This window comes from Platalea leucorodia (genome assembly GCF_965183815.1).
Source record: "Platalea leucorodia genome assembly, chromosome: 13".
Lineage (NCBI taxonomy): Eukaryota > Metazoa > Chordata > Aves > Pelecaniformes > Threskiornithidae > Platalea > Platalea leucorodia.
In genome coordinates, this window is record NC_138835.1 from 462,124 (window position 1) to 481,656 (window position 19,533).

The 19,533-nt window shown below is 40.0% G+C and overlaps 1 protein-coding gene across 4 annotated transcripts in view; it reads left to right on the forward strand.

Moving 5' to 3' along the window:
- RALGAPB (Ral GTPase activating protein non-catalytic subunit beta) overlaps positions 1-19,533 on the forward strand; it is a 64,609-nt gene that overhangs the window by 30,293 nt on the left and 14,783 nt on the right. For 3 of the 4 annotated variants that reach the window (XM_082326024.1, XM_082326027.1, XM_082326026.1), the window contains exons 12-23: positions 1,014-1,128; positions 1,381-1,528; positions 4,302-4,366; positions 4,564-4,696; positions 6,088-6,221; positions 8,512-8,694; positions 10,811-10,962; positions 12,611-12,798; positions 14,967-15,073; positions 16,689-16,841; positions 17,485-17,694; positions 18,687-18,845. In XM_082326024.1, coding sequence (XP_082182150.1) covers positions 1,014-1,128; positions 1,381-1,528; positions 4,302-4,366; positions 4,564-4,696; positions 6,088-6,221; positions 8,512-8,694; positions 10,811-10,962; positions 12,611-12,798; positions 14,967-15,073; positions 16,689-16,841; positions 17,485-17,694; positions 18,687-18,845 — 1,747 coding nt within the window. The remainder of the gene's footprint in view (positions 1-1,013; positions 1,129-1,380; positions 1,529-4,301; positions 4,367-4,563; positions 4,697-6,087; positions 6,222-8,511; positions 8,695-10,810; positions 10,963-12,610; positions 12,799-14,966; positions 15,074-16,688; positions 16,842-17,484; positions 17,695-18,686; positions 18,846-19,533) is intronic. The other variant, XM_082326025.1, reaches the window with a different exon arrangement.

Genomic DNA, 19,533 nt, shown 5'->3' on the forward strand with positions numbered 1-19,533 from the left:
CTTTCACTGAAGGAGTTCTGTAATGCGGGCCCCATACTGTGTATGTATTTGATAGTGATAATAGCAACACTTCATAAGCTCTGATTTTTAATTTTATTTAATGCAATTTTCTTTAAAGCAATAGCAGTGCTTATTTTAAATGAAATATGCGAGTTGTGCCATCTACATATTCACTGATGGAAAGCCTGATCTGTAAGAATAGGAAAAAGGAGTGATTTAGCTCAAATATATTGAAAGCCTACTGATTTTTAAGTAAAATTTCACAGGATATTCATTAGTGGCTGTTGCTGCAGTGAATTCATTAAGAGAGTAATCTTGCACATCATTAAATAGAAAAGTTGATAAATTAGGCTGGTGAAACTGGAGTAGGTTCTTAAACCAGAAGATATAAACTCACTTGGCAGAGCTTTATAGATTTCTGGATGTTTTGCGAAGTAATACTGCTCTGCGCATGCCTTCTTCAACATATGTTTTATGTCTTGGTACTGCATTTCATTTTGAAGTTATGCATAAAATATTATTTATCTTCTGGGCTTAAATTTGAGCCACTGCTTCTTTTGGATAGGTCTTGTAAGTGGAAGAATTTGCTGGTGGCTACTGACAAAAGTTGATCTATTCGCTAAGCAGCTTGTATTTTATGCAGTGTGCGCATGAGCATGTTCTGCAGATCTCTGATAATCCTGGGTGGGTTTGAGTTGTCATAAGCCAGTAGAGGCTCATGCCTGAAACTCCCTGCTTTGAAGATGCAGTAGATGAATAATACTTGCATCAGCTCATTGCTTTTGTATGGGGTACAGAATCCTTAGCAAGTGATGGTTCCTGCATGAATTCATTGTGTTATGGCTGCTGTTTTAAAAAAAATAAGAATCCTGAGCCTAGAAAGAAACAGCTATGTTGTATACTGCAAATTATTTAAGACCACTGGGTGGCTGTCTGTTTAATTTGACCTTAATTAAATTTGGCTCCAAATTCCTGTGAAAAGTTGATTAACTGTATGATGCTTTGATTTGCAGAGAACTCTCAAAGTTTAAAATCTATGTAAACCCCACAGAGCTAAGACGAGCTTCGATTAACATCTTGCTGTCTCTGTTACCTCTCCCTCATCACTTTGGAACCATAAAGTCTGAGGTAGTAAACTTACCACTTTGTTTTGCATTTCCATTTTTGTTTTTTCTTGTTGTTTTGGAGTGGGATTTGGATGACTTGTGGGTTTTATTTGGTGTTCTATTTAGCACTGAAACTCTTATAGCAAGTGTGTAACAGTAAGACTGTATTAAAAGTTGTCGGTAGCAATGTGTGCTGTGGATATTGACTTTTGAAACCAATACCATGCTGGTGTGTTCTCTAATTGATACTGAAATAAATGTATTTTTCCTTCAGGTTGTCCTGGAAGGGAAATTCAGCAATGATGACAGCTCAACATATGATAAGCCAGTAACCTTCCTTTCCTTGAAGCTGAGGCTTGTGAATATCCTTATAGGAGCTTTGCAAACGGAAACAGATCCCAACAACACGCAAATGATACTAGGTTATTTCAACTTTTTTATTTATTAACTGTATTATAGAAGTATTTGTCTTAGAATAATATGATTTATTAGTCATGTGCTGCTTTTCAAGAAAAAAGATTAAATTCCTGGCAGGTTGTCATCTGTACAATCTCCCTCATACTATGAAAACATCTTGAAAAGCCTCACATTTTTGTTAAAGCAATCTCTCTCTTCTTACAAATGTGGAATAGTACTTGAAAAGTAGAGGCAGAAGTAAAGCACATCCTAACAGGAAAAGTCAGTCATAACTAGGAATGGAAATAAGAAAAAATGTTGGTTTAATATTGGGAAGGATTCTTGACTAATGGGTTACAGGGAATGCTTTAGGTTTTGGCATGATTGAGCCTAGAAACAAACTGAAATAGTGGGTGACCAGTGGTCCAGCACTGGCAGAACACACATGACATTTGTTTAGCACTGTGTAAACCCTCAGACAAAAGCTTTGGCATAGAGTCTGGAGATGCATCATAGTTTGGCAACAAACTAATGGTAATGAGTGTATTGACATTATTCGGAATACTCAAAGTAAGTAGAAGGTGAAAACTTGAATAGTGCATAGTCTGTCAAGTTAAATGTATTTCAGACTAGTAAAAAAGGTACTTGGCTTTTTTCTCCCCTCTTTCCCCCCATTTTTCTCTCCATTTAGAAGTGCCTTTTCCCACTTCATGGTGTTCTTGTCCTTCAGTAATTACACCACCACTTTCCTTTTGCCTCTTTCAAAAGGAAAGAGACTTGCACTGTGGTGGGAGGTGTCTGCCTTCTTCTGGAAGACAGAGAGCCTACCTGATTAATAGGGGAGGGAAAGAAAATGGCACGAGCGATGAAGTGAAGGGAAACAAGTCCAGTCTGCAAAGACTTTCGGAAAGTTTCCTTGCAGTGGTTGAGATAGTTCCTTTACTAGTGGAAGACTATAGGGGAGAATGATTTGAAAGAATGATTTGCAACCGCTGCTGGTGAAGGGATGAGGATATTTATGGTTCCAAAGCGATCCTCCAAGCGAGACCAACAGAGCATCTGTGCACAAGGGGGCTGCACTGCCTCGGGAACTGTGGGGTGATGCTCTGTTAAATCCTACCCATGCATTCCTGTATGCCTCTGCTGTGAGTTGGTGTTTGCATCCAGCTGGGTAGATGCTCTGCCTGGAATGGTTTTTACCATTACTATTTCCATGGTAGTCCATACCACTCCATTTCCCCTGTATTCCTGTTGTTAAACTCCTGTTTCCGTATGTGAAGTTATTTCCTGCTGGCTCTGGTTGGAGAGGATTCATGAATCTCCAGTTCAGCCAGAGATTCTCACATGTGCCACCAGCTTCTTGTTTGTTTCTGGCTGCTCACTAAATTTTTGACAGTGAGTGGTGCATTTCCTTCATGTAGCAAGTGGTGTTTTCCTAAACACTCATTGCTGGGGAGGGTGGGAGGGGGGCAGAAAACTGAAATTGATGCCACTGAGTGCGTCAGTGTCAGCCTGTTACAGGTCTGTGTCCTTACTGCTGCTTTCCTCACTGCCTGGGGGTGATGCTGCCACGCAGGTACAGGCAGTTCACACTAGTTGACCTAAGGCACCCTGAATGCATTGGCAATTTTAATTTAACAGTGTGTTACACTTGTGTGTAGTTCTCTCTCCCAAGATGGAAGAGAGAACTACCTGCTGGCTAGTTTGGATGCTGTAGGGTTGGCTACCCCTACACTTAGAGCTTCAGGTTTTTCAATGCAGTGTTTTGGGCACTGATGGAAAACAAAGCACAGAAAGTGAGAGGCTGGGGGTGACTTCCAGGTAGAGAGAATTTCGGTGTATCCTATGTCACATTATGCACTGGCCTCCTGATTTGGGAAATTTGGCTTATATTTTAGCCAAATTGAAATGAAAGCAATTATTAATTTGTTCTACAAACCCACAAATTATCAATGATGCAAGTACTAGCCTTGCTTTTTGGTTTCTGGTTTGTGGTTTGTGTTTGTTTGTTTTTTTTGGGGGGGGGTGTGTTTGTTTGTTTGTTTTTTTTTTGTGGGGCAGGGGCAGAAATGTCTTTATGAAAATAAAGCTCCTTGTGTTATGGTGGTTTGGGGGCTTGTGTCACTGGTCACAGATCAGTATGAGAACAAGCGTGGTCCCTTGTGCTGATGTCTTAAGGGTTGCTGAACGGAGCAGGCGTTATCCACTTTATCTGCCAACAGGTTACTGTCTGTACTGCTAGGTTCATTAGAACTTGAAAACATGTTTTTGTTTGCCGGTCACCAGCTGCCTTTTGCCTCCTGATGGCCAAGCTGGGGAAGGGAGCCTCTTTGTGCCAGGCAAGAACGTAGCCAAGGCCAGCCCTCTATAACCCTTGAGGTGGCTTTGGACTATGCAGCTCATTTTAGCGCTCTCGGTTATCTGACAAATATTGTTATTTTATTCACAGAACCAGTAGATATCCTTAAATGTAACCTGAGTTTTTAAATGAGCACAATCTGATGGGCGACAAGGAATGATTCCAGCCCTTCTGTGAAACCAAAATCCTTCTGAGCTGAGGAATTTGAAAAACCTGTGTTCAAAGCATTTTTAAAATAGCTGAAAGCACTCTATCTCAGCTTTCATCTGCTTCAAATGGCTAAGCCTGAAGCAAATGCTGTGTTTTATAAAGCTCTTTATAAGAGCTTCTATAAAACAGGATGGTGATCCTGTATGTTAGACTTCAGTGCTTCTTTGTAAATTTTAGCAGTGAGTATTCTACTGCGGTCTTTAGTTACCTTCTTGTATCTGATTCTTCAGGTGCAATGTTAAATATTGTTCAAGATTCAGCACTGTTAGAAGCCATTGGCTGTCAGATGGAAACGGTAAGTATTTTTTGTTTATGAAGTTACCACTTCAGAAAGAATGTTACTCATTTTTATCTGCCGTTGTAAGGTGCTCAGTTAGCATCTTGAGGTTTGATCATCTTTTTTCCTCCATTGTATCTGAGAGCATCCTCTGGTATAGGGAACTCTACTCAGAAAAGTCTTCTCGTCGCTCAAAACTGACTTTCAATTTGCAGAACGGTGGCGAAAATAACCTCTTCAAAAGCCACAGTCGTACCAATAGTGGCATTAGCACTGCAAGTGGAGGCAGTACGGAGCCCACAACACCAGACAGCGAGAGACCAGCACAAGCCCTTCTGAGGGATTATGGTAAGGATAGCTCTTTTGGAAAAAACCTCTGCCATTATATGCCAGGGTAATGTGTTTGTGGTTTTTTTCTGTTCCTAATTGTGGCTAATACATTAATGTGCATGGGTGTTTTGAACCCAGGGTGGATAGCCCCTTTGTTTATTGCCAGTTTGTGCTGATATGTGCCCTTTAGTTGGTTGGTTTTTAATCCTACTAAGGGACTCTCTGAACACTTTAAAAATAAGAATGTAAAAGCTTATGAAAAAGGTGTTTGCAAACTCTCTTACTTCAGCATATGTTTTCATGAACAATAATAGGATAAATGTGCACCAAGTGTAAATTAATTGCTTCATTCATTTTGGTAGCATTCCAAATGCTTACCTGACTTTTGCAGCACCTTTTCTTAAACTATACTTAAAAATCGTTTGGGGGACTCCTGTTTTTATAGAGCAAGTAAGCAGAATGCTTGTGACGTGTCATTTGTTATAACAAGAGAATTTCTTAATTAACATTAGTTTACTGTGTCTTGTACCATGCATTTTTGAATCTTTGTAATAAAATCCATGTTCTACTAAATCTCTGTGTGGTAAGCTGGCCTAATGTCTTGATCCTGGAATTTAACTTGCTCCTTTGGTTGTCTTCAGTTTAACTGATGTTGGCCAAATAAATGCGAGAAACAGATCACCTTTATTATATTGTAGCCTAGGTTGCAACTCTGTTCTCACCAACCGAAAACTTTTTTTTCCCTCTAGTTCTATAACTAAGGAGAGGAGGGAGATTAGCAGGAAAGACTGTAGTATATTCTAGGGATTCATATAAACATGTTGGTGTTTTCCATACAGGATTTGTGTGTTGGAAATTATGAAAGTGCTAGTTTTCAGCACACTGTTTGAATTGTGTGTTTAATTCGTATGGGTTTTCATGGACAAGTCCTTGTAAAAATTTCCCTTTGTAAGGTTAAAAAAAAATCTTTTAAATATTTGACTTATTGAGTCTTTAAACCATGACGTAACTTGAAAGATATTTTCATTTTATTGGATTTTTTTTATGTCCTATGCACAGAAGGTAAGGGTGTATGAAATTTATGAAAAGAATTTGAAGCTGGATGCTTCAAACAAGAGAAAACTGAAAACAAGATGGTGTATTTTTACTGGGATTATCCAAAATGTCTTTTTAAAAAAAAATTGAGATAAGCTAGTCTTAATGTACTTATATAATGTCTGGTGTTGTATATGAGGGAGTTAGCCTGTGCAAAAGTGGCCAACCCAATTTCTAGATTCTGGGTTGTGTATAACTTTTTTTGTGTGGTTTATTTTGTGGCTGCTTTGGCTTGTGCCTGTGCTTTGCTTATTGTCACTAATGCTTAGTTATTTTCCCTCCCTGTGGTGTGTGGTATTGGGGTTATATCCTAGCTCTTAATACAGATACAGCTGCTGGACTACTGATACGCAGTATTCACCTGGTAACCCAAAGACTCAACTCGCAGTGGAGGCAGGACATGAGTATCTCTCTGGCTGCACTGGAGCTTCTGTCTGGACTGGCAAAGGTGAGAGGCGAAGTTGTGTGCGCTCTGGCCTCTTCTCAAAGGGCGATTATAGTCCTGTTTAGGTGAAAGTCATGCCACCAAACAGCTATCTGTGTCTGAGTTTGTCAGCAAATGTTCTCTTTGGACATGAGAAAAAACAGTACTCCTTTTGTATTTCATCTTCTCCTAATGTAATTGCTCTGTGGCTCAAACGGTGTGTGCCCTGTAAACGCCTGTGGGCTGCAAGTGAAGCTCAGGTGGCTTGTTCAGATACACGTGGCTCTGCTGCACAGTTCTGGCTGGCTTTGTCGAGCTAGCTGGATGGCTCCTAACCTTTCTCATGGATTCCCATGTGTGTCTGGTTTTGGGTTTTGTTTTTTACACTACGGGGGATGCATCTGCTATATTAGGTTGCACAGTTGAGGAAAAACTTGCCACTAAGCTTCCAGTGGCAGTGTAGGGGCTTGGGCCATTAGTTTTCAACCCCACTGTGAACCATTTATTATTTCTTTGCTTGGTTGGGTGGCCAGTCTGTCTGTTCACTGTGTAACCAGACCTAGAAACAAAAGGTTTTTTTGCTGTTAGTTGGCAGATTGCAAGTATGCCAGGGTATTAAACAACTTAATTGCCCTTTTTGTAAGTGTTATACCTGCTTCTCCCCTTCCATCTCATCTTGGAAATAGTTTTCTGAGCTTAGAAAATGATAATGTATTTCTAATATGAAGGTGTCACCTTCAGAGCTTTATCTGCACACAGTTCCTTGATTCAACAGCAAATAACTGAACCAAAGCTACTAGGTGTAGGGGGGGCTTTTTTTGTTGAGAAGTAAAATGCCCTTTTCTGCTTGAGGGCTCTTGTCCCCAGGCTGGACTTCATGACATTTGTTAAGCAATAGTCCAGTGTATTTACAGCAGCCACGGTGACCTGGCGTGACAGTTCAACATTTCCTGTCATAATCCCCCAGGAACTTGACGGATCTCTCCGAAATACATGCGTCTCGGGCATTTTTTAGGGCATGGAGTCAGGACTGAGCCATGTTGGACTGGGTGCTTATTATCTTTTCAAATGCCTACCAAAGTTAATCTTAAATATTGTAGCCTTTGTATAATTCTCATGCAAGCGAAGTAATTCTTCCTCTGGGGTACCTTGGATATCTTTCCCCTTTGTAACAAAGAGGATAGAAAGAGACCACCTCTTACTGCAGAACTGCAGAGTGGAGAGCCAGTTCTGCTTGTGCCTTTGGAGGTGACAATTCCCAAAGCCTCTCTCAGGTTAGAGGCTGCCCTGTCTTGTGTCTGTTCAGCACCAGGTTATTAGTGGGACTTGGTAAATTCAAAAATCCTGTTTCCTGCAAGAGTGCTGGTTCACCAACATGCTTTTCATAAGCTCATCTTGAGGGGACTCTATTTGCCGTAGACCTTATGCTTCTGAAGGAGCTGCTGCCTTCATCCTAGGGCTCTGAGTTGTCACGCCCCGCAGTGTGGAGTGCAGCTGCCTGGCTCCAGTGTCTTCACCAGGAAGACCATCCACCTTCCTGCCTGGATAAGGGTGCACCTTAACGAGTAAAGCTTTATATGGCATGGTCAAATGCTACAGAGTAGAAAAATCCAGCTTTAACTGACTGTTCCTGTGCCAAGTCACAGGTTGGGAAGAAAAGGGAAGAGAAATTCAGTTCTTTAGTTTCACAATGTAGATCCTCATGCCTCTTCACTAACCCTCCGGTCTGGAGCCTTGCTCTCTGAAGCCTGGAGTTGGGAGAGAAGCTGAAGGGTTTTTGAAATGAGTTTTGGGTTGGGAGAGGGGTTATGGGTTTTTGTGCCAATCTGCTTGTCTGAGGGTGAGTTTTCTGTTCCTTTTTCACTGGTGAAAGCTACTGTGCTGACAAAACATGCCTAGTGGAAAGTTACACGAGCCCTGTGGAAGGGAGACTTGGCAGTGAGTGGGTTCTCAGAGATACAGAATGGGTTGCTATAGCTGAAGGAGAGAGGTATTTGCTGAAAATAAGTTTCAAATGCTAATTTATTCAGCTTGCAATTAGTTTCTTACGAAACCATATTGGTACCACTCTTGCTCTTGGAAACCAAGCCATGCAATGTGGTGGCACCTCAGTGCCAGCATTTCTTTCCTTTAAGTTTCGATATCCATCACTGTTAAATATTTTTACCCACAGCTTTTAAGCTGTAATCATAAAAGAGCTCAACTGTTTATTCCTGTTTCTTAAAACTGCATTTAAAAATGCTTTTTAAAACTGTTTCTTTTCCGAAAGGCTTTTGTGGAGGAATTCTCATCTTCTCCTGCTTGCTTTACGCAGGTGAAAGTGGTGGTGGATTCCTCTGATCGGAAGAGAGCTATTAGTTCAGTGTGCAGCTACATAGTGTACCAGTGCAGCCGCCCAGCCCCGCTCCACTCCCGCGACCTTCACTCCATGATAGTCGCAGCTTTCCAGTGCCTCTGCGTCTGGCTCACTGAGCACCCTGACATGCTGGATGAGAAGGTAAGAGTCTCTGGTGTATCCATTTTGAGCACTCCAAATTGTAATGCCTTTCGTGCCTGACCTATCTGTTCTTGATACTTTAAAATAATGTGGTTTTCTTAGTTTTCAAAAGTATACTAGGAATTTCACAACTAGTTTCTGTGCAAAATAGTTTTGAATTTTGATTTCTGCTCTTTATTCACCAAGAATGTTTTTGGCTTTAAAAAAAGTTGTTGGCTTTAAAAGCTTTTTTTGGCTGTTTCTCTTTCATATTTCTAAGAATGTTTTGATCTTTCTTCTTGCTTTGTGAAACTGGAAAAAGAAAAGAAAAACTGAAAGGACAAATATGGGACTTAATGGTATATATGTATAGCATAGCTACCTGTTGCAGATAAACTTGACTGAAAGCCGTGTCTCTTCTCATTTCTCAGCTCTTACCTGACTAAAGCATCTTCTAGACTTAACACAATTCCTTTGATGCTAACATTTTGATAATCATAGTTTGTTTCACCAAGAAACCAGTTTTCTAGAAACTGAGCAAGGCTCAATACAAGATGGAATTGGCTTGGGAAGCTTGAAAAGAGCAGGAAATGAAAGATGCACATTTCCAACAGTCTTCTGTCCTGCTGTTTAAAAAAGGAAAAAAAAAAAGTGCATATTTTCATTGTTGGTCTCCTTGCAGAGGCAGCTCGGTGATCTTTCCATCTCTTTTCATATATAATGTATATTAATATGTATTATATAATATTTTAATGTAGTTTTATATAGAACATACATTTTATATATCTTTATATTTTGTTTATATATTCTATAGCATATATAAAAATATGTATATTTAAAAAAAAAAAAGGAAAATTGAAAACCCACAAGCAAGACTTTAAATAAAGATGCTTTCTGCATGTGCTTTGGGATACTGGCGTGACAGTAGGTGACTAGGACAGGATGGTTTCCCTGGATATGGCACAGCATGGGTTTATTTAGTTGTGTAGTGCTTTATTTCCTTTCATTAGATTATTTTTTAATTTTAATTATCACTGCATATCAAGATAGTGTTACATACTGTGTGTAGTGTATACTGGACATTTAGTAGCTCATTCCTGAGTCGTCATAGTCAGATGGGAACCTTTCATTGTATTTGCAAGTATTAGAATTGCAATTTTCCAGGTGCCTTACCTTATATTTGCTTTGAATTTCACCTGCTATTTTACTAGCCAACACTGTAAACTCCTTCTGTAATTCTTCATGGTCAGTCTTTGCATCTTGATGCTGATTAATTTTGTTCTGTCAGAAAACTTTAATCTTCCTCTTCACCTCTTTTTCTACATTACTTATGAATAAAAGGAAGGACACGGCAAAGCATAGAACCCTGCCTGGTCTCTGGTGGTAAAAACTGACCACTTACTTGTGTTCAGATTTTAACCAGTTACTTGTTCATGAAAACGTTTTCCTTGTTATTCTGTGGCTCAAGCCATGAGACTTGAACCTTTGTTGTAGCAATCCAAGTATTTTCAGCAAATTATTTTGTAATGAGCAACACTTGTGAGTCATGCCTGTGGTTCTACTGAGTGTTGGCCTCTTCTATAATAGATTTGATGAAGCTTTGCTCTGTACTTTTAGAATATTGTTATTCTCTTGATGAATTAGATACCATGATATATTTTACTTATGAAAGCTGTTGGCAATTGAAAGGTTTGGAAAAGGATTTCTTGCCATTTTCCAGATTAGTTAATTCTTAATGTGCTTAGAACTTAATTAAAAGTTCTGCAGAGAGTCTCAGAAATGCATTTATTATCTCTTTAAATATGTTTACAATTTTCAGTTGCGCTCTTGGTAGTCCTCTTGGCAATTTTGTATATATGTAGTGGAATATATTGTGTGTGTATATTCATTCAGAGCACTTTCTACTATTAGAATACAAACATAAGTAGATGTCTATAGATGGAGAAAATATCATTCCTATAGAAAATGTGATCTTATTCCAAGACTGTCTGTTAAATAATCCTCTGCCTTTATTTCTGAGCTCATATTACCAGCAGTTTTTTATTATTTTAATCGATGGTATATCACTGATTCACTGACGCTTTGGAGACATTTATCGGAGTGCTTCTGCTTTAAGGTGGTTCCTCTTGTGTTTTAGGATTGTTTAAAAGAGGTACTGGAGATTGTGGAGCTGGGCATTTCGGGAAGTAAATCTAAAAACAGTGAACAAGAGGTCAAGTACAAAGGAGATAAGGAGCCAAACCCTGCATCTATGAGAGTGAAGGATGCTGCTGAAGCTACACTAACGTGGTATGTAATTTGTCAGAGCATGTTTACTGTTTAGCGTTGCCTTGTCTGAGAGCGTTTTAATTAGGATTTCCCAGCTGGTGAGATCTCTGTAGCAAGAGCATTTGAGAAGTCAGCCAGAAGCTCCCTCTGTTTTGCCTTTTGGGCAGGGTTGTCCTGTGCTCTGCCTTAGCTGTCTTCCCCTCCTGCCTGCTCTCTTCTTTGAGAGCAAAACCCAAGCCCTCCTGCAGCCCCTGGTATTCTGTTCTCGGCCAGTCCTTTGCACAGTCAGCAGTTCCCTCTATCTCCCACTTGACCTAGTGATCCTGTCTTTCCATTCCCCCGTCTCCTTATCCTCAGCCTGACAAGATATGCCGTCCCCACACTGACTGGGAAACCGATAGACACTGTCTCATGTGTAACGCAGCAGGGAATGGCACATGCCGCAGATGTAAGCTGGTGCAGGATGGGATGTCGTTCTGCCCACAGCATTGGGCTTGCTTAATATATTTGAGAGGTTCTGCTGGAAATGCTGTAACAGATAATGTGTGGGTTGGGGAGGGGAAGCACAGAGAGGAAAATTGAGATTTGCTCCAGAGAAGTTGAAAAGCACTTTTTTTACCAGATGAAAAGCATGATGGTAGACAGGACAGATTGAGGATGGGTAGGATAAATATGTTTTGCAAAAGGCAAAAGCTGCTTTCTTTTTTGCTCTGCTTTGCAATAAAATTGTTATAAACTTTACTGTTAGTAAAAACAACTGTGTCATTTCCGAGGTAAAAACAGCTAGTCATTGGAACTTGTGGGCAAACCTTTATTGTTGCCTAAAAGTGTCTCTTTTCATTTAGAGAGATGAAACTACCTGTTCTCAGAGTGAAGTGGAAAAGTGTGTGGGGAGGACTTCCATAAACTTACTTTTGGTCTGGGTGGCAATGTTAAGAGTCAAGCCCTGAGTTAGATCATATGATCTTCAGTCTGACACTGGACAGCTCTCGTTCCTGCCATAGAAATTTTCAATTTCTAATAGTATTAGGTGGATCCTGTACAACTTGAGATGATTTAAATCGATACTTCTAGGAGCCTCCCAAGGCTGTGGCTTCAAGGAGGCAGGCACTGTGGGACCACACCTGGAAGTTTTCTCCTAGGGAAGGTTACCATCTATGGCAGTCATGCTTGTGTGATCCTGGGCCTTTCTTAAAGGGTTCTAAGTTAATGTAATCTGTACTTGAAGAAAGCAAAGGTAATCATAACCAGCGCACCTACCATGTCTGCCTTGCTTCTTGATATAAGAGTGAGCTAAATTATGGATGATTATCTCCAATCATCCGCAATCTTCTTATAAGAATGAACATAAAAGTTGTGGAAGGGTACAGATTTTTGCACTTTAAAGCCTATCTTAATATCTTTATAACCTAGGTCATAAAGAAACTCATTCTGTAGGCAGAATACCCTTCTTCATAGGTTTTCATGTATGTTTTTCTGAAGTTACTGGTTCTGTTTTAAAATGAGCTGATGGGAGAGGGCAGGCTTGCCCTGGTAGGGTAACTGCTGTGTCAAGATACAAATGAAGAGTATGAGTTAAGGTCTGTGCTTGGGTGGAACAGTTCATCTTCTTAATCTGTCATAACTCTTAAGTTTTTTTTTTTTTTTTTTTTTTTTTCCTCACTTGCAGTATTATGCAGTTACTTGGAGCATTTCCTTCTCCCAGTGGCCCTGCTTCTCCTTGCAGCTTGGTGAATGAAACCACGTTAATTAAATATTCTCGTCTACCTACCATAAACAAGCATAGCTTCCGTTACTTCGTTTTGGATAATAGTGTCATCCTGGCGATGTTGGAGCAGCCTCTAGGGAATGAACAGAGTAAGTTCATACTTCCCATTTCCTTCTTCCTCTGGTTAAAATCCTCTGTATGGACCTGCAAAGCTAAGGCGCTTCATCAAGTGTCTCTCCCACATTTCAGGGTCTTATTTGTCCTGTGGGGATGTGATTGAGCGGAGCGTTGCTCTGCGATGAAGTGGTGGGAATAACTTTAATGCCACTGATAGTCAAATGTGTACAAGCCCATCCAAATTGTTTGTTCAGTTGTCTGTCGTTCACCCAGTTAGATCAGATGCTTGCAGCTGACTGCCATCTAAATTACTGCTGATGGACAAAAGCAATAGCATTACATTTTGAAAACATCCTTGTTCATAAAAGAATGAAAATATAAAGAGTATAGGAGGCTTGATAGGGATAAGTGCTCAACAGATGGTTGATGTGACACCTTTATGCTTGCACGGTTGCTTTTACTTGCTTTAGGTCTCCTGTTACTAAATGTTTCTGTGGGTCCGTTCAACTCAAATGGTTTTAGTGGCTTAGGAGCTGTTACAACTTTCCTGTACCATCCTGTTCTATCAATGACACCTACTGTAAAGGAGATTTGTCACAAGGTATTGGCTTTCACAGCTGAATTTAACTCGTTTCAGCCTCATATACTTTGATCAACAAGAACTTATATTAAAGAAATCTGGTATTAAATATACATGATGCTTTGAACTGAATAACAGATCCCCCTGTAACTCTTCATGCATCATGGCACTACCTAATAGAATAGATGAAAATATATATGCTACTTTGGTTTAAGACCAATGTATATTAGATCTGCTGATCTGCCACAAATATATTTTCCTCACTTATGGACAGGATGGAGTCTAGATACTAATCTTGAAAACAGAGATTGCACAGAACTTCATGAACTGGCTAAGAGAAGTTGTTATTTTGAGTTGTGGTCCAGAGTACTCCAACCTCATTGAGAACCACTAAATAGATCTTGCAGAAAGTGCTGATGCTGGGAGCCGTTGCTGCACGTCCACCCACAGTCTGTTTGAGCAAGCGTGTTCCTGACTAGAAGGGATTAATTAGAGCACGCTAGAACGACTGAGCAATCCTCATCCTTGCTCTGCCTCTGCTAAATGCATTACTAAGGAATCCTGTAAAGCTATTCGAATCTCAGATTACATTATCTTTTCTTGTTGTGCATAACTTGCTTACAAATCCCCTTTGAATTACAAGATTAATTGCAGTAATGAACAAGTATGTCAGATCACTTTTGAGGTAGATCACTGAAGTGGATGATTGTGGGGAGCTGGCTGTGTTTTTCTGTATGTGTGCTTATGTAGGTATGCTGCACCCTGCACTTCCCATGAAATCCTGGGGAAGGAATATATATATCTGCTAGTTACCTGATGGTGTCAATTTGTGGTTTATGTCCACAAAAGATAAATATAAATAATTTTAAAAAGAAAAGCTGTAGAGGTATGATGATCCCTCTTCTAAGGTGGCTAATATCAGTGGCCTTTTACGTCTCAAAGGAAGACTGAAATCCCTGCAATGTTAAAACCATCATTGTGCAAGTTGAAAGGCACCTCAGGAATCTGCAGTCTAACCTCCTGCTATGAACAAGGTCAATGCTGAATTCAGACCAGGACAATGCAACCTGACATTGTCCAAGTAGGTCTTGAAAACCTATGAGGACAGCTTCTCTGCGTCCCTGTTCCTTGTGGTGAAAAATTTTCCATGATGTGAAGTCAGAATCTTCCCCTGTCTTAGTCTGACCATTATCTCTTGTGCTTCCACTGTTCTTATTGCTGCTATTTGTGTGGGACCTTTACAGAAGGTCATGGAAGTTTCATGGAAACTGTGTCTCCATATGGTCATTTGTCTTACCTAAACAGGCAGTGGCTGGACAGTCTTTTGGAATTTTTGGAGAGAAACAGTGTTCTGCATGAATTTGGATGAAAGTTACTTTTAATGATGAAACCGAGCTGGCAACTACTGAACAGACCACAAAGTAGACTGGTACTTTCCTGCTGCAGAGAGGGGGATTGCTTGCTCCTCACCAGGAATTGTCTTCAGGGTCAGGGAGGAGTCAACCTTGAAAACAAAATCTCTGTCATCATGCCTGCATTTCTTTCTGGTTAAATTATTGTACAGTGGACTGTTTGCAATTTATGATGATGTATTATTCTCTTAACCCATGTGCTTTGCAGATGACTCTTTTCCCTCTGTCACGGTTTTGATCCGTGGGACATCTGGAAGATTTGCATGGGCCCAGCAACTCTGTCTTTTACCAAGAGGAGCTAAAGCAAATCAAAAGGTCTCTATCAAAGCCCATAAAGAAATCTTTAACTTAGAGATGTTCAGCAGAAATTCCACTAATGTGAGACAGCCCCACAGAGCTGGTGATTATACATTAAGGCTGAGCCACGGGGCCTTTAGCTGTAGGTAATGTGACACATCTCTGGTGACTCTTTACGACTTGTGATTAATATTAAATACAGGCTGTGAAAGTGCTGTTACCTTCTAGACTTGTTTAAGGGGAGGGGGCATTCTCCTTTTTTTTTTTTTCTGAAAGCAGCTTCTGAGGTGATGGGGCAATGGACAGCAGATTTAGTGTGTAGGCATGAGTGTTGGTGCTGATTTTAGGATGTCAGGCGAAGCCCGTGCAGCAGAGGGAGCGAAGTCTGGAGGTGTAGAATGAGATGCTGCAGAGAAAATAGCTATTCAAGCTACAAAGCCCAACATGGCTGTAAACCTGCTGTGAAAAAAAATTGTCGAGATGAACTCTGGAATGGCTCTGGAGAGGAATAGTGGAGGAGAAATACCCCAATCTCATTTTACAGTAAAATCTCTTACTGCAGTTGTTTAGTGGAGCACATCCTTCTGTTATCAGAATTTCTGTCTGTGAACTTCTCCAAATCTTTGAACTGTTCACATGCCCCTCAGTAAAATAAAGGAAATAATAATGTAGCTGAAGTGAGGGCCTGTCAGTCTCAGCTGTCATGTTCACATTTAGATGCATCTGGTCTCTGCAAGGCAGCCTTTGGGAAGACCTTTGGAGCGGTGTTGCTGAAGCTGAGCCATTCTGCTCAACAGTGTCAGTCCAAGTGTGCTACCTCCCACGCCAAAGGAGAAGTCATGTCCTGGCTGCTGACCTCCTTACCAGTTTTAAGGGAACTTTTCCAACTTCAAGGCAGTCTGTAACTTTAATGTTAACAGTTTTCCCCTTTTGAAGTGTAATTGGTAGTAAATAAATTTATAAAGCAGCACTCAAGGTGTAATTAAAGGTTTTGCTTGCATGGACCTTATGCACCTGCAAACCTGCACCTAGATCTTTTGTTGCTTTCATTGGTAACGTCAAGTTTTGAATGACATACTAACAGCTTAGAACATAACGTAGTAACAGTGTCAAATTGCATTACGATACATTATGCAAGCCTTTTTGATATTCTGGCAGTGCATCTCACTCCTGACCCACAGCACTGCTGCTGTTCTCTTCGAGGACTTCTCAGCTTCACTTGTTGTGATCATCACAGTCAGTAGGGTTAACATGGAGGCTTCTCAAACAGTCGGTAGCTTTCACTCAATACAGTTAGAATGGGCTGAAAATAAGATGTTGCCATGTAAGCTTGCCATTTTTATTGGGATTTGCAGCTGCTTAGAGGTTAGATGGTAAGCAGGGTTCATAGGTTCCAGGAGTACAGCCACCAAGATGGGCAGAACTGCGTGTCTTTTAAAATTTACAGCCACATTTTTAATACAAGTCTATTAGTTTAAAGTACTTGCTGAATGTTTTTTAATGAGACCTCTCACTAATGGATTAGTGTACTTCTGGTGGTGAGGGGGGAGGGAACGTTTTCCATCTATTATAATAAAGTATTGCCTAGTGGTACAGTGCCTTGAATATAAAAACTATCCCCCTTTTTTGTCAGACTTTTGTACCAGAACCTCGACCAGCTCCTAAAAATGATGTTGGATTGAAATACAGTGTGAAGCACCGCCCTTTTCCTGAAGAAGTGGACAAGATCCCATTTGTGAAAGCTGACTTGAGTATTCCTGATTTACATGAAATTGTGAATGAGGAAGTAAGTAACTCTTAGTTTCTGACTTAATTTTGTTCTTGGGTTTTTTCTCTGTTCATGAATCATACACTAATGTCTTACTGTAAATAGTTTTACTCTTTAGCTTGACTAATTTTGTATTAATGGAATAATAACCTCTGCAAACTAATGAAATCTGTGCACTTCTCCAGGAAGATTACAATGCCTTGGATGTGTTTTTTGGGAGGCACTGCTCAACATGTTTTATTACAGATCCTAATATCCCGGTATTGCTAGGAAGCAATGACTTGCATTTTGTTGCTTCTTCTGGGGAAATGGAAGGGGCTTTTTTGAGACCTCCTGGGGGAGGAGGAGGGTGTGTGTCTCAAAAACACTTTAGTTTCAACAGTGCCAAATGTGTTTTAGCTTCTGTTCACTTAAAAGGGAGCGGCTGCAGCTCATACTGGATACATGAATTTGCAACACCTCTCCCATGCAAATGGGGTGTTTAGACGTTTGCTTTGTAACATTGCAAGGTCTTGTCGATAGTGCTTTAGTAAACATCCTGGTGGTGGAGTTGCAGCTGCTGCTGTATCTGTGATTTGCAGCTTTCCTAAATGATGGAGCTGTTTTCTTAGTGGATCTTGGTGATCTTGGTGGAATCAGCATTTCGTGCAATGTTTTTCAGCTCGAAGAGCGACACGAGAAGCTGAGGAATGGCATGGCCCAGCAGATTATTTTTGAGACTTCCATAGATCAGAAAAGTGAAGAGGAGTGGCAGAAGAAGAGCTTTCCTGATCCAATCACGGAGTGTAAGCCCCCCCCACCGGCACAGGAGTTCCAGACAGCACGCCTGTTCCTCTCTCACTTCGGGTTTCTCTCACTAGAGGCATTGAAGGTGACCTGATACTTCTTAGTGTTGTGCAAATGTTCCCTCAGTACCCATATGGTCTGGCTTGGCAAAAAAAGAAAACTAAGTTTTGTTAGTGGAAGATCTTCTGTGTAATTCCAACTGCTGTTAAGCTGTAGTCTGATCAAAGAAAGTGATGGATTCCAGTCTTCCAGGATTGAGAGCAGGGTTGTGAAAGGCCATGCCTCAAGTTGGACATGCTCTGAATAGGTGGCTGTATCTTTATTTTTGCAGTGGGTATATAAGCTACCACATTCACATGTTCATACTTGAAATGGTTCCCTCAGCTTGAATTAGGTTTTGGGGTGGTACTTTAAGAGTTTCTGAAATATGACTACCTTAGAAGTTCTGCTCCAGAGAAGATTGTGCTGAAGTGGTTTAATCTTATATAAACACTTGGGAGTACATATAGGTTATAGAGCTTTCTTTTTAAAGTTAAAATAACAGCAGTTTACAGAGATAATCCATATTCTTAATTTTAAATTCTGCCTCTTACCTGTGGATTCTCCCTTTTATTTGTTGCACTTCCTTCCAGAAAACCATCAACAAAAGTAGACAATGGAGCTTTTGCAAAAATGATGTCTGAAAGTGCTTAGTATTCTACATAATATTGGTATATAAGTTAATAAATATGAAACTACACATGTGACTCTGTATAGTTGTGATATTTTGAAAGTATGTGCTGCTGCTTTTGTGGTAGCTAGTACTCTTTTTGAGCAAAATGTATGTCCATTTTGCTGGCAAAATACCATTTTTATTTAATGAGGAGAGTAGAATGCATCAAATTGTCAAACACTTATGCTTGCTGTTACTCATTTACAGTAGCAGGATTATATTGCATCAGAAATTTGTGTATGATTTTGCTCGTAGGAGAAAAGGGAAATTGTCTTTTTATATCTTAATGGATTATTGAAGCCATAAAGACCTTTTCAGTTAGGAAGGATGGTTTTTTAAGCTGTTGAACTCTATCTATTGGATAGGAACCTGCTAACAGTCGTCTACCTCCTCACCTGATCGCACTTGACTCTGCTCTTCCTGGGTTTTTTGATGACCTTGGCTACTTGGATTTACTACCATGTCGTCCTTTTGATACTGTTTTCATTTTCTACATGAAGGCAGGCCAGAAAACAAGCCAGGAGGTAAGTGAAAGTGTAGGGTGCCAACTAGCCTGTTTTGTCTTGTTTCTAGTAATCCTCAAGTGAATAAAGCATTGCTGCTAATGACTAGAGTGGAGTATCAGAACCAGGGCTTCTGGGCTTTGTTTATTTACAGTGTGAGCTATAACAAGTCACTGCGTACTTTTTTCATCTGTAGGTTGAAGTGCATTACCCACATTTAGGATTGTTGTAGCATCTTATATATATTATACACAAAAATATATATATTAAAAATATTAATAGTATTTTTGTTATCTGTTCTGTCCTTATTGTCCTTATTTGTAGAGTTCAAAGATTCGTATCAGAAATGCATTTCAGATTTGTTGGCTCAGCTTGCAGGGAAGGTTGCAGTTTGTTCCAGCAATGTGCAATATCCAGGTAGTTTAGTTTGGTTCAAATATTAAACACATGTTAAAGGCATGAAAAACTTTCTGCAAGTAAGAAAGTATTAATGCTTTGTAAGTCTTTACGTTATACTACTTCAGTCAAATACGATTAGGTTAATCAGGTTAATTTGTGGAAATCTAAATCGTGACTTCTTTAGACTGTGACCTAGAAACTCACTAAGACGGCTTATGGGCTCATTAGAAAAGGTTGTTTCTATAGTACCTTCTCCTCCTTCCATTCATAACTGTCATAGTAAAGAGCAGAACCGTAGCTTCCATAATAA